Source organism: Scyliorhinus canicula, chromosome 13 (assembly GCF_902713615.1).
Source record: "Scyliorhinus canicula chromosome 13, sScyCan1.1, whole genome shotgun sequence".
Taxonomy (NCBI): Eukaryota; Metazoa; Chordata; class Chondrichthyes; order Carcharhiniformes; family Scyliorhinidae; genus Scyliorhinus; species Scyliorhinus canicula.
In genome coordinates, this window is record NC_052158.1 from 65,209,122 (window position 1) to 65,223,903 (window position 14,782).

Below are 14,782 nucleotides of genomic sequence, written 5' to 3' on the forward strand. Positions count from 1 at the left end.
CCCATCCTTGGGTTCGCTGCTCCATCGCCTTACCTGTGAAACTCAGATACTTCTGTTTCACTGTAACTTTGGAATCATAGAATTTGAGCACATCAAGCACAGCCTGAGGATTTTTCTTCTGTTCCAGTTTGGTGATGTTGGAGGTCTGTAATAGCCGAGCCCATTGTTCGGGCATCCCCTGTAAAACACCACCACACCGGCTTCAAATAAAGCTATAATAGCGGAAACTGGACAATGCAAAGATTGCACCACGCCCAGAATTAATCCAACTCTAGCCAGCTAATACACAAAGGTTAGACTACCCAATGTGCGCTGGAGGTACAGTTGACACATTTGCTCCTCCCTTCCCTGTCCATATGAGGCTTCAATTAGCTATAAAACAATTTGTGCCAAGAATAATCTGTCAAGAATTCTGATCACCAACTCCACCACCATAATGACCTCATGCTTGGTCTCCATTCACACATTCTCTTGAAAACGTGCCAGCAGGGTTTTGTGAAAGGATGTAGCAAAGTGGAGTCAGAAGATGTAGTGCACCAGGATTTCCAAAAGGCACTTGCTGTTCAAGATAAGAGCTCATGATGTTGGAGGTGATACAATGGCATGGCTACAAGATTGCATAACAAACAAGCGTCAGGATAAATGAGTCATTTTCAGGTTGGCAAGTTTTAATGGTGAAGTGTACACAGGAATTGGTGCTGGGGCCTCGATTTATGGTCTTTGTTGGGAAACGGAACCTATTGCATTGTCGCCAAATTTGCTGACGATACAAAGATAGGAGGAAAAGTAAGTTGCAAGGAGAATACAAAGCCTGAAAAGGGATATTGATTGGTTAAATGCATGAGCAAACTTTGGCACTGACGTGAGGTTGCCCAGTGTGACAGGAAGAGTAGAAAAGCAGAGTGTTGAAATGGAGAGAGACAGCAGAATCCTGCAGTACAGAGGGATTTGGGTGTCATTGTGAGAAAAGTAAGAAGTCTTACAACACCAGGTTAAAGTCCAACAGGTTTGTTTCAAACACGAGCTTTCGGAGCACGGCTCCTTCTTCAGGTCACCTGAAGAAACAAACCTGTTGGACTTTAACCTGGTGTTGTAAGACTTCTTACTGTGCTCACCCCAGTCCAACGCCGGCATCTCCACATCATTGTGAGAAAAGTTAGCATGAAAGCATGGGAAGTAATTGGGAAGGCAAATGGAATCTTGGCCTTCATTGCATGGATGAATGAAGTTGGAAGTCTTGTTTAACTTGCACTGGATAATCAGGGTGAGGAAGCTATCTTTGGATGGAGCATTGAGCAGTTTAGGCCTATACTCATTTAAAATTTATACGAATAAGAGGTGATCGTATTGAAACACAAGATTCTGAAAGGGCTGCACAGGTTAGATGTTGAGATAATGTTCCCCTTACATGGGAATCTAGAACTGGGGCCGTAGTTTAAAAATAAGGGGTCTCCCTTTTAGGAAGGAGATGAGGAGGAATTTTCTCTGAGGATTTGGAATTCTCTTTCACAGAGTGGAGACTGGGGGAATGAATTAATTCAAGGCTGAGTTCGACAAATCTTTGCTACAAAGGAGTTAAGGATTATGGGAGACAGGCAGGAACGCTACAATCAGATCAGTTATGATCGTATTGAATAGCGGAGCAGGCACGATGGGCCAATGGGTCTACTCTTGCTTCTTACGATCTTATGATCATTCGACACCTGCCCTCAGCAAAACAGGGCCGGGGAAGTGAACTATGACTGAAAATGTCTATTTACCCCTTTCAGAAGATAAATATGAAAGGTTACATTGACATAAGGGCACCAATCAAAATGATGAATGGAGTGTTAGTCTTTATCTCAGGGGCGAGAATACAAAGGGCAGGAAATGATGCATCAGTTTTTTAGAACTTGGTTCAGACCCCATCTGGAGCACGGTGTCCTGTTCTGGGACACTGCACTTCATTCAGTTAGGTCAATGACCTCAGATGGGGTACGGGTACAGTTTAAAATTGAGGGTTTGAAGCAATAAGTTTGAGGACAGGTTCCATAGTCTTTTGAGTTCTATTCCATTGAGTTGAGGGGTGACCTAATGGGAATGAAGGTGGCTAAAATAGGCACTTAATTTGATAAATAAAACTATTTGCTCTGCTGGAGGAATGGAAACAGAGAAAATATATCATAGGAGGCAGCCATCCAGCCCATCAAGTGTGTCGACGGTAAAAAGAACCATCCAGCCCCCTAATCATATTTTCTACATCTTGGTGCACAATAATGCGCTTGTTCTCAAATGTGACAAAGGTTTCTCCCTCTATCCCACTCTCAGACTGTGAATTCCAGACCCCATTAGATTTTGCAATTTCCCTCTGATCCTTCTACCACACTTTTTGCGCTAATGGAGATTGGGTGTGGATAAGAACGATCTATCTAGGCCCCTCAATTTTATACTCAACTAAATCTCCCTTCAGCTTCCTGCATTCCAAAGAAAACCCCTCCCACCTATCCAGTCTTTTCATATAGCAAAAGTTCTCCACCTGGCAATTTCCTCTGTGCCTTCTCTAGTGCAATGAGGTTATAATTTGTGAAAGATGAGAATATTTGAGAACGCCCAATTTCAATCTGTTAAACCCTGCTGCAGCGAGTTGGGAACCAGTTCAGCAGGACAGAAGCTCTTGGTGGCTGTCATCATAAACCTCCAAAGACAGAGGGAGAGTGTGACCTTTATACAAATTGATACAATAGATAGCTGCCAGTACATTCGTTGGAATAGGGCCAAATGCAAGTTGCTCAACAGTCAAGCCAAAATGGTCACTATGAAATAATTCATTGTACGTCTCATTATGTACTTACAGTGAACTCCCCTGTCACAGCATCGAACCCAACATGGATCGTGTGCTCAAAGTCAGACGGAGGAGATATTTCTGGCCGTTCTTTTTCCCTCTTCTTATTCCCTGTACAAACAACATAAACCCCGATAACATACAGAAAGAACCAACTCCAAGGAAAAACAATTTCAGATGATAACAGGTGGATGGATAAATTCCCTCTACTCCAACCAAGGAACACAACTCAGTCAACCACCTTCCATACGGAGGTCACCCCAGTACACAACACAGAACAGACAGGTTGTAATGTAGGGGTTATGATCCTGAACTTGGAACAAAGAGGTCAGAATTCAGATACAAGTCCTGTAAATAGCGAGTCAATTGAGAGCTGACACCAGGGGAAAAATTGTTGAAAATCCATTGTTATTGTTGGAATTATTCACCCAGCTTTTTACCATTCAGTGAAATTTGTTCTGGTCTACAGCTGACTTCAGCATCACATTTAAGTGGTTGATTCTCAATGTTTTCTCAAGTGAACTACCAGCACCTTCTTGGGTCAAAATATGCACTGCAAAAATTATAATTTCTTGTTTAAAAAAAAGCATGGCAAAACACGATCTACTGTGTTCAAAGGAAAAGTACCGATGAAATATATATTTTAATTGGCCTATTTTCTGGCAATATTAACTTATCCGATTCAAACAATGTTGCAGCTTGCACAGCAATGACAGATTCATTCTCAACAGGTTCAGCATAATTCGCAATCATCCAACATACAAACACGTCAAAAAGTAAAGCAAACCACTCGAGCATGGAGACTAGGTTACTCAATATCAATCGGGAAGTCCCCCTAGCCAACCCAAACCAAACTGTAGGCCCAATACATTTCCAGCTTGATTGTCTATTGCTGCCCCACATACATCTTCCATTTGTTCCAATCAATCGACATACGTCTCTAAAAATTCAGAAGCTGACGAGTGGTCTAATAGTTGATCATAAAAGGGTTGATGGGCTAGGCTTGGAAAGAGAGAGAGAGAGAGAGAGAGAGAGAGAGAAAAAGAAATTGTTTCCACTTGAGTGGAGACCAAACTTAGGGTCACAAAGGAAGCTTGTGTGGAGAATAAACTCCAGTTGGGCTGAATGCCTTGTTTCTATGTAATATCACTTGAAATCAGTCTCTGAATCTAGGTTTCAACCTGCATTTGTTTAATTTTAATCATGGCAAGCATTGATATTTTACACCATATATAAAATTAACCCTGTCCTTAATTGGACTTGTGTCTTGGGGTGGGCATCATCAATTTCTCAGAGTCCCTCCTGGGGGTCTCACGACCAGTTCTTAAGCGGTGACTCAAAAATATCTACGCTCCGATCAATCTCTCAATCTCGAGCAACAAGAGCGGTAAGCATGCATAAATAAATGGTTGGTGCCCATGGGGGATGGGAAGCCTCCCACTGCAGAGATTTCATTGAAGTGGGTGAAGAATAAAGCAGGGTAACAGCACAGACAGTTCATTGTCCTAAAATCAAGGGATAAGATTCTGGAATCATTGGAAAAGCCAGTAATTGGCTGCTTGGGTCGTGTAGGTGGAAGCACCACGTGTACTGACTGCGACTGAAAGTTCATCCTCCATTCTCCCTGCCCCCTCCCTCAAGTGGAAGTTCATCAGAAGGATAACCACAGCACTGAATACTCAGGACATTTTGCCAGCTCGCTGACACAGTGTGAACTGTGGGAGCCAGCCAGTCCCTTACTGGAACACTATCGTGCACGAGTGCACCATTTATCATTCGATTTAATCCAACAAGGGCATTTCAAATACACAATTACACAACTGCTAAAGAGAAAAGGCTGCCGCCTCGAGGGTCACCGCAACACCATTATCTTTCTCCACAGCAACTTTAAAAGAAAAACAACAGGTCCCAACTCTGCCCATTTCCAGAGAAATTCCAACATGTGTTGACTGAGGTTGAAAACTGGGGATCTGTATTGCATTGCACTGTGATGCTAAGGGTTTTGAAGACAGAATTGCCCGTTGTACCGTACAGCTCAAGTCAAGCGCCTCCAGCTATGGTAAATGCATGCAATAAACAGCCACTTTCACTGTACCTCCACCCCTCTCCTTGTATCATTTGCTTCGGTGTTGCCTGTTCCATGCACATTACCATTCATCACAGATTTCATTCCTTAACTCCCTCGCGATGTGACAGCTTTACACATTGTTAAATCCCATGTCCACTTTCTACATGCAACACTGTATTCTTGCCTACAATGACCACATACCAACCACTGCGACCCCCATCATGCTCCCCTTTGTCCCATTGCTGGATTCTGTTATACCTTTTTCTCCAGTGTTTGAGAAAATCGACTTGAGTTTTGTCCGCTTCTGTTTCTCTTCAGGTACAGATGGCAGTGGCTTGGCAGTGTGGTTGGCTAACAGTGCATCCTTACTGCCCATCGGGAAGCTAGTGCTGCTCACACGTACTGGGGGTGCAGGTGGCTTGTCCTCCAACTCTCCGTTATTGGACATAATTGCAGATTATGCAACCCTAGGAAAAGGAGACAATGGTTAGCACTGAAAGGCACCTCAACAGGTAGACAAGTACTTGCAAATACAAGACAGTATTTTATTGGCACAGGACAGCTACAACAGGCCCAACATCCCTTTCAGTAGAAAGCGGCAGAGTTCACGGCATTAAGTAGTTCGGCAAATCAACATTTTTCATATTCTTTCATGGGTCTGGGTGTCACCTGCAAAGCCTGCATTTATTGACTACCCCCCAGTACCTTTGGGAAGGTGGTGGTGAGCCATGATTAGGGCTGAGAAATAAATGCTGGCCTGGGCAGAATCCCACATAATATATTTTTTCTTTTAAAAAGCTGCCTCTATTGCTCTCTAGTGGCAGGAAGGCAATACTGCAGCATTGCCAGGAACTAATTCACAACTCTGCAGTGCATATCAACAGTGAGCTGTGTAGTCAGCCAGCCTAGGGGTGGTAAAAGTCTTAAACATTTATTACAACCCCACCAGTTGCTAGGATACTAGACCAAAACCCTAATATTTTATTTTGTAAGACTGAGGACAGGATACCACACTCCAGAAGTGAATTCATGCAAAATAGGGATATGGTAAATGAAAACAAACTTTATTGCGACACTGTATTACAATATCTTTTACATATATATTACAACATCGCACAACTGCTTACAATTACCCCTTAAACAATGCTCATCAATAGTGACATAATAGCCCTTATCTGCTATCTTCATCCCCAAACAGCAAAACCATCTGTTCTCAACCCACTTTCAAATACAGTTGGCAGACTCAGGAATACTTGCTGTAAAGAGATGTCTTGGACACTCCACTTCAAGATCTTTTAAGACTATTTGAAAGAAAGAGAACCGACAACCTGTCCGAATAATGCTGAACCTCTTTCTGAACTCCCAGCCACTGACTCACCCCGAAATCCTCAACACCAACTGTTTCAAGCCTGGTTCCTCCCATTAACGATATCATCTCACTAAGTTGATCACAATGTCTCTAATTATCTACTCCTCAAGCAACTCTCAATCCAAATACAATTCCCTTTGCCCAAACTTTTACGGTGCTTTAAATGCACCTGAGAAAAAGCCTAGCTGTCCTTCTAAACCAAGACTTTAAGAACATGACTGCAGCAGTCAAACATTATCCCAGGCTTTTAGCTGCACCGAAAATAGAATACATCTCAAATTCCTACATACATCAGTCGAAAACACAGGAATTTTAGAACACTGTTGGAGAAAGCCCTTTTAATCCTAGACCAACTTGTTCACAGTTGGTCTAGTTTTTTTTTGTCCAAGTCATCCATTTCGGATATGAAATAGACAGAGGCATAGGGTGGCAATGAAAAGAGGGGTCAGAAAGCTAGGAAAGCAATGGGATATTGAGCGACAAAGAGGAGCACCAGTTGCCCTGGTGTTGCCCTCCTATACAAATTCCAGGAAGACATCACACCTAGTCCTGTTAACATGGAAAGGGCTGCTGCCAATTCGCTGCAGCAGACTTCAACGTTATTTCTTGGTATCAGACGCCCACAGTGAATGCAGTTCAACCTACTTAAACTGACTTACAAAAAGCAGAGGTTGGCCCCATTTTGTTAATGCTCCTGCGCGTCTCTCTCCTCACCCCACACGTGGCTGCCAACATTTAGTTCCAGAAATCTAACCAGCCATATATACAAATTCCTTTAGAATCATAGTCATGAAACAGTGAGAAATCTGTCCTAGCCCTGCACTTCACACTTTCACTGTGTTTGACCAGCTTCAAGGCACTACAACACAAACTATTGCAGACATCTCCGCAATAATCTGTATAATTTAGGAATTTTAAACCGTCACAATTGACGGACAAAGTCACACGGCAGCCGAAGAAATACAGTTTGCGATATTACGGAACTTAAAAAGCAAGATTTAACCCGTCTCGGTGCTTTCCTACTGGGTGTTTATCGCCCTTTTAAACTCGAATCTGGAGTCAGATGCACTCTTTGGTCTGGTCACATTGAGTTTGCATCACCGCTATTTTAGATTCAGCAGCAACTGCAAGCAGACCCTACACCCCCCATGATATGGAGTGGACACTATATTGTCTCTTGATATGGAATACACTTGTCCTTGTATAGCATCTTAATGCCAGGAATCAACCGTGCTTCCATTTGCTTCGGTGCTATTGCATAATAAAATCCAATCAACCACCAGGTTTCACATTTCTGCTGCCGTGTGAGAGAATAATGGCCTGGCTCTATTTTCAGGGTGTTCTGTGCAGAGAAATGAACATTAGCCTCGCTCCCGCAGTCAGTGTGGCTCAAGGCAGACAGTCTTGCAAGTGACTATAAGTTTGGAAATCAGCTGCGCTGTAAATGCTGCCTGTTTTACGACAGCATTATTTTGAGGGGACAACAAGGACCTCACACTGTTTATTGAGATGGCAACCAGGTAACCCATTGCCCTGCTCTCTTAATAGGTCCCACAAATGGCTATCAGGGTCATAACCCCAGGTTGAGACATATGTTTTGACTGTGGGGCATACAGCTGATTACCCTAAACTAAATCAAGATCCTCGCATGCAAGCAGCTTGCAATAGGGCTGCAACTCTACCTCCCCAAGTTCTCACTGTTAAGATGGTATGCTTCAGGTGAATACTGGGAGCTGTGGGATATGGCTACATATTCCACTGCGGTCGCAGCTTCAATCTGTGGGCCACTACTTGGTCTCAGCCAGTGTAACAATAGGTGGGTTGAAACTGTCCAAATCTCTCTTGGGTTTGGTGACGACCGGGACACTATTCATCATTCATCAGCCATGACCAACAGCGAGTCTCGGGGTTCAAAAGGGGATCATATTATCATGTACCTGTTTCGCAATCATACATATCCAACTGCAGTTCCAGCAGTGCCCAGGGTGACAGAATGGGAAAATGTCTCGAAGAGTCAAGCTTCTTTCATAGTTGGGGACAGTACAGAATTCCACAACACAACTATGTGCTCCACACACCTCTTTCCCCCAACATAGAGATCGTCACACCGTTCACTGACAGGTCAACATTGTGAACACTTGATTATACACGGTGGAGAAAGCACCAACTGGCACACAGTCACCATTTGGTCTACAGCCAAAAAACCCTCATTTACAGGAAGAATTACAAAGTGTGTGGTCGGCCAATTGAAACTACTGCACCCTGTACCCTTCAGGCCATCTACCAAAGGATTCACTGAACTGCAAGGTTTGGAAATATTTGAAATTTGACCACCAAAATAAATCCCATGTAAATAAAGACTGAATTCCAGTTGGTGTAAACCAAAAGCCCCAGCTAGTCACAGATCACAATTCCAGAATCACTGAATTGTCATAGGACAGGAGGCCATTTGACCAATCACATCTGTGCTGGCTCTCTGCTGGAGCAAGTTGCCGAGAGCCACTCCACCACCTACCTACAACTCAAATATTCTTCCTTTTCCGATAACAATCCAATTTCCACTTAAAAGCCTCGATTAAACTTGCCTCCACCACAGTCTCGGGCAGTGCATTCCAGATCCTAACCACTCGCTGTGTGGAGACGTCTTTCACGCTGCTGCACAATATCTGGGCAAAAATAATGAGGTCCAAGATCAAACAGAATATTTGCAGTATTTTGACTTACTGGAATGCATCACATGCCACAACATGCCAGCCTCATCTTTGTCAGATTAATGAATATACATTCAAATTATTCAACGTATTTATCTATTGGTTTCTGAACTGAAAAATGATTAACACTGTATAGTCTAAACAGCAAAGAATCTGCCTAACCGATTTGAGATAAACATTCAAAGCAGATATCTAACCCCTCCTTTCAATAAATTAAAAGGCAGATGCACTTTTAATGCTTTTGAAACACCAGACCATAATATCTTCCTGTATCTAGCCGAAAAAGACAACTGCAATAGTAATCTTTATTAGTGTCACAAGTAGGCTTACATTAACATTGCAATGAAGTTACTGTGAAAAGCCCCTAGTCGCCACATTTTGGTGCCTGTTTAGGTACAGAGGGAGAATTCAGAATGTCCAAATTACCTAACAGCATGTCTTTCGGGACTTGTGGGAAGAAAGCAGAGTGCCCAGAGGAAAGATACAGGGAGAACTTGCAGACTCCGTACAGTGACCCAAACTGGGATTGAACCCGGAACCCTGGCGCTGTGAAACATCAATGCTAACCACTGCTACCATGCCAGCTGAAAGCTACATTAACCTTGTGGCAATGAAAAAAATCAATTTCAATAAACTTCATGTGTCATACTTAGGCTGTATTAGTACAATTTTCTTACTGGAAGGCAAGTGCATCACCAACACCTAGACTGAGGGTTTTTAAAAAAATATTTTTTATTCTCCTCCTTTTTCACATTTTTTCCCAAATTTACACCCACCAACAATAATCAGTAACAAATATGTCAATACCCACATCAATAACAACGATCCCATCCTCCCACCAAACATTAGCCCACATGTTCACACAAACAAATGACAAAAAGGAATTAGGGATCACCCATAGTCGCCATTAACACAGACAGCCCCCCTCCCCCCCCAACCCTCCCACCCACACACTCCAACTAATGTTATCCAGTTCTTGAATGTGCATAATGAATAATGTCCATGAATTGTAGAACCCCTCCATCCTTCCCCTCAGTTCAAACTTAACCTTCTCAAGAGTCAAGTATTCCAAAAGGTTCCCCCACCACGCCAGGGCACAGGGTGGAGAGGCTGCTCTCCATCCCAGCAGGATCTGCCTTCGGGCGATCAATGAGGCGAAGGCTACAACATCTGCCTCCACACCCGTTTCCAAACCTGGCTGGTCAGACAGCCCGAATATGGCCACCCGGGGGGCCGGATCCAGTTTCACGTGCACCACTTTAGAGATTACCCTAAACACCTCCTTCCAGTAATCCTCTAGCTTTGGACAGGACCAAAACATATGAACGTGATTAGCACCTGCCCTCCGGAGCACCTCACACCAGAAATCGTCCTCCATATCCTCTCCCAACTCTTCCTCCCACTTTGTTTTGATCACTTCCAGTGGTGCCTTCTCCTCTTCCAAAATAGCTCCGTAAACCACTGACACTAACCCCTTCTCCAGTCCCCCTGTCGTCAGCACCTCCTCCTTCCGGGGCTATCGGGAACAGCGCGGTTGCCAGTGCTTTCATTCTACTCCATTCTGACCCACTGGGAATCAACCCCTCTGATCCAGCTCCGCACCTTCTCCACATTCACCACCCAGTAGTAATACATCAGGTTCGGAAGACCCAAACCCCCTGCCTGCCTTCCCCTCTGTAGCAGCATCTTTCTAACTCTGGGCACCTTCCCTCACCATATAAACAAAGTAATCCTTCCCTCAATCTCTCTGAAAAAAGCCTTTGGCAGGAAAATTGGCAGGCATTGAAAAATAAACAGAAATCGCAGCAACACGTTCATTTTAACCACCTGTGCCCGACCCGCCAGTGACAGAGGGACCATCCCACCTCGCCAGATCAGCTTTCACTCTCCCCACCAAACTAGAAATGTTGTACCTGCGGAGCCACCCCGTACAATCTGCACACACCCCGGTACCCAAAGGGAGTCCCTGCCCTACGGAATGGCAGCCCCCCCCACCCCTGGCTGAGACATCACAAAATACTCGCTCTTGTCTAGATTTAATTTGTACCCTGAGAAAGCAGTTCCAATAGTCCTCCCCTAACGACACACTCTGTCCCGACACATATAACAGCAAGTCATCGGCATATAAGGACATCCTATGCTCTACCCCCCACAATATTCCTTTCCATACCCCCAAGCTTTTTAATGCGATGGCCAACGGCTCAATCGTGTGTGCAAACAGCAGGGGGGGGGGGTACATAGGACATCCCTGCCTGGTCCCACGGTGGAGAGAAAAGTATGTCAAGCTGATGTGGTTTGTGCGGACACTCTCCCTCGGCTCCTTATATAATAGCTTTACCCGGTTCACAAATCTTGGTCCAAACCCAAACCACTCCAGAACTCCCATCAAGTACCCCCATTCTACCCGGTCAAATGCCTTCTCAGTGTCCAATGCCACAACCACCTCGGTTTCCTTTCCCTCTGCCGGTGCCATAACGACGTTCAATACCCTTCTAATGTTTGAAAACAGCTGCCTCCCTCTCATGAACCCCGTATGATCTTCACCCATCACCTTCGGGGGGCACTCCTCCAGCCTACCCACCAGTACCTTCGCCAATACTTTTGCGTCCACATTCAGGAGTGATATGGGCCTATATGACCCACACTCCGTTGGATCCTTTGTTTTTTAGCAACAGGGAAATCGATGCTTGCCCCAAGGTTTGTGGCAGCACCCCCTTCTCTATCGCCTCTAAGGAACCCTGATATTTGTTTGGTTTAACCTTCAATGAATAAACCAAAAACCTTTGACACTGACTTTGCTGCTCACTGCACCCACTGGGAGGCTGTACACTACCTGGACACTAACACTATTGGCAGATGGTTTAAACAGACCTAGAATACATGGGGTGCTGGTGGCACAGTGGTCTTGAGTAATCCAGATGCCCAAACGAATGAGGAACATGGATTCAAATCCCACCATGGCAGCTGGTGGAATTTAAATTCCATAAAAAAGTTTCAGTGCACGTTCCTCGAAGGATAAGACCATTTTAAATGGTAATTTGTGTGACAGGGAGTTGGTGCGAACTCCCTCCTGCAGGGGGAGGCCAAGTCAATGGCAGCTGTGCTCCACCTCCCTAATGCTCCTCAAATGTCAGTCAGTGTCTGTTTAATTTTCATCGTTAGTTTATTTTTAAAAAAGGTCTCAGTAATAGTGACCATGAAACTATCAATTGGTTTGGCCTGCACCGGACTCCAGACCAACAGCAGTGTGGCTACCCTCTGAAATTGCCCAGCAATTGGGAAAAGGAAACAAAATGCCTTGTGATGGCAGCACTCAATCCCACTGTGCCAGGGACCCGGGTTCAATTCTGGCCGTGGGCAACTCTGTGGAGTTTGCATGCTCTTCCAGAGCCTGCGTGCGTTTCCTCCTGGTGCTCCGGTTTTCTCCCATGGTTCAAAGATGTGCAGGTTAGGTGGACTGGCCTTAGTTTTCAAAGATGCCTGCCCCAAGGTTTGTGGCAGCACCCCCCTTCCCTAACGCCTCTTCAAACATCCCCACCATCAGGGGGCCAGCTTATCTTTGAATGTTTTTATAATATTCCATCGGAATAAATTGCCCCTTAGTATTCACAGGTTTACATTAGGTGGAGTTACGGGGATAGGGTGGGGTGTGGGCCACGGTAGAGTGCTCTTTCAGAGGGTCCGTGCAGTCCCAATATGCCAAATGGGCTCTTTCGGCACCCTTTTCTGCTGAATACCAATGATCAACATGCCAATTCACCATGGAATTCCGTATAGGAAACTTGGGACTTGGGTGATTCAATCCAGAACTCCCCCCAACATACACCACCATCCCTCTGCCTCCCCAAGTCTTTCACTGATCTTTGTCAGCAGGCTCAAATTAATGGAATAAGACTGGTTTTATGAAAGCGGTCACTGACCCTGTAATCTAACAATAGCAGATTCTGGCTGAGAAGGAATAAACTATTAAATATCACATACAAGATACACCAATCTGGAGTAACACCAATCTAGAGTGATTGTTTCCAAAGTAAACAAACTCGAAACATGATCGAGAAACATGTGCCAGGAAATTGCTCATGGCTTTGCCAAGAGTTGATGAATGGCACACTTAAAGACAGTTTAAAGACATTACAAATGCCGGCATAGGAATTTATCGGGAAAGAAAAGGCCTCCATTTCTATAGCGTCTTTCACAACCCAAAGATATCCCAGAGCACTTTAAAGCCAATTAAATACATTAAAAATATAGTGCTAATTTATAATGTCAATTTGCAAACAGCAGCTCAAGTCATGAAATAACAATGCCTTGAGATGTCAGTTGAGGGTTAAATATTGAATAAGACACCTGTAAAAACTTCCCTGCTCTTTGAGGTAGTGCTACAGTGTCTTCGACAATCAAACAGGCATTGAGACCTCATTTCATAATCTTTATTGACACATTAAGTTACTGTGAAAAGCCCCTAGTCGCCACTTTCCAGCGCCTGTTCGGGTACACTGAGGGAGAATTTAGAATGTCCAAAGTACCTAATAGCACGTCTTTTGGGATTTGTGGGAGGAAACCGGAGCCCCCAGAGGAAATCCACAGGGAGAACATGCAGACTCCACACAGACAGTGACCCAAACAAGGAATCGGACCTGGGATCCTGGTACTGCGAAGCCATAGTGCTAACCACTATGGTCTGTAGGTCTCACCTGAAAGTTTGCACTTCTAACAGTGCAGCACCCCCTCAAGACAGCACTAATGTTCCACTGGATTGGAGTGGACAGGCAAACAGACAAGATTTTTACAACATACTGAACAACATTTTTGGTGCATGAAGCCCCAGAGCCTGAAACCCAACCTAACTTTTGCCAAGAGTCTGCTTGCACCTGTTTTGAAAGTATTCTCACTTACTGCATCATCTGGTGAGTTTTACATTCTACTCAAACTGCCTACACAGAATTTATACCACATCCTTCAATTGCAAAATCTCTTACCCACCATAACATTTAAGAAATAGAAAGGAAATAAGGTCACAGCCAGATAAGTATCTGGAACAGATAACTCCAGAGCTTGTATATCAGAAAAAGGAGCGAGTGGAGGCCATAACGAAAAGTCATCATTCAAGATCATGGCTGACTTCCACAACTTCACTTTCCCACCCTCATCTCTCGATTCCTTAGTGTCCAAAAATCTATAGCATTCACAGCTCTCTCCTGTCAAGAAATTCATAGATTCATAAGCCTTTGGATGAAGAACTTTCTCATCCAAGTCCTAAATTGCTGGTCCCTTATCCTGAGTTTATGACCCAGAGTCCACATTCTCCAGCCAAGTGCACAGCCTCAGCATCTACCCGTCAAGCCCCTCAAATATTTCCATGAGATCATCTCACAATCTAAACTCTCTCATCTCGATTGATGTCTCTCACCTTTAATATACTCTGCTTTTTACTTTTCCCCATCAAACTGGCTAATTTCAAATTCCCCATTCCATTTGCTACCTTTGCGTGCACTCATTAACCTCTTTTATATCCTCCTCACAGCTTACTTGCAACCTACCTTCATTTTTTTTTCTTATAAATTTAGAATATCCAATTATTGTTTTTCCAATTAAGGAGCAAGTTCGCATGTCCAATCCACCGACCCTGCACATCTTGGGATTGTGGGGGTGAGACCCACGCAGACACGGGGAGAATGTGCAAACTCAACACAGACAATGACCTAGGGCCAGGATTCGAACCCGGGTCCTCAGCGCCGCAGTCCCAGTGCGAATCAACCTACTTTCATATCAGAAAACCTGGATGCATTCAGACTCTGACAAAGGCTCAATCA

At 44.3% G+C, this 14,782-nt stretch overlaps 1 protein-coding gene across 3 annotated transcripts in view; it reads right to left on the minus strand.

Moving 5' to 3' along the window:
- Positions 1-14,782, minus strand: part of LOC119975490 (serine/threonine-protein kinase PAK 2-like) — a 73,155-nt gene that overhangs the window by 20,454 nt on the left and 37,919 nt on the right. Inside the window, exons 2-5 of one of the 3 annotated variants that reach the window (XM_038815223.1) lie at positions 8,844-8,924; positions 5,148-5,356; positions 2,832-2,932; positions 34-178 (exon numbers count right to left, since the gene is read on the minus strand). In XM_038815223.1, the coding sequence (XP_038671151.1) occupies positions 34-178; positions 2,832-2,932; positions 5,148-5,337 (436 nt within the window). In that variant the 5' untranslated portion in view covers positions 5,338-5,356; positions 8,844-8,924. Of the gene's footprint in view, positions 1-33; positions 179-2,831; positions 2,933-5,147; positions 5,357-8,773; positions 8,925-14,782 lie in introns of all 3 variants that reach the window. The other 2 variants (XM_038815224.1, XM_038815222.1) reach the window with 2 other exon arrangements.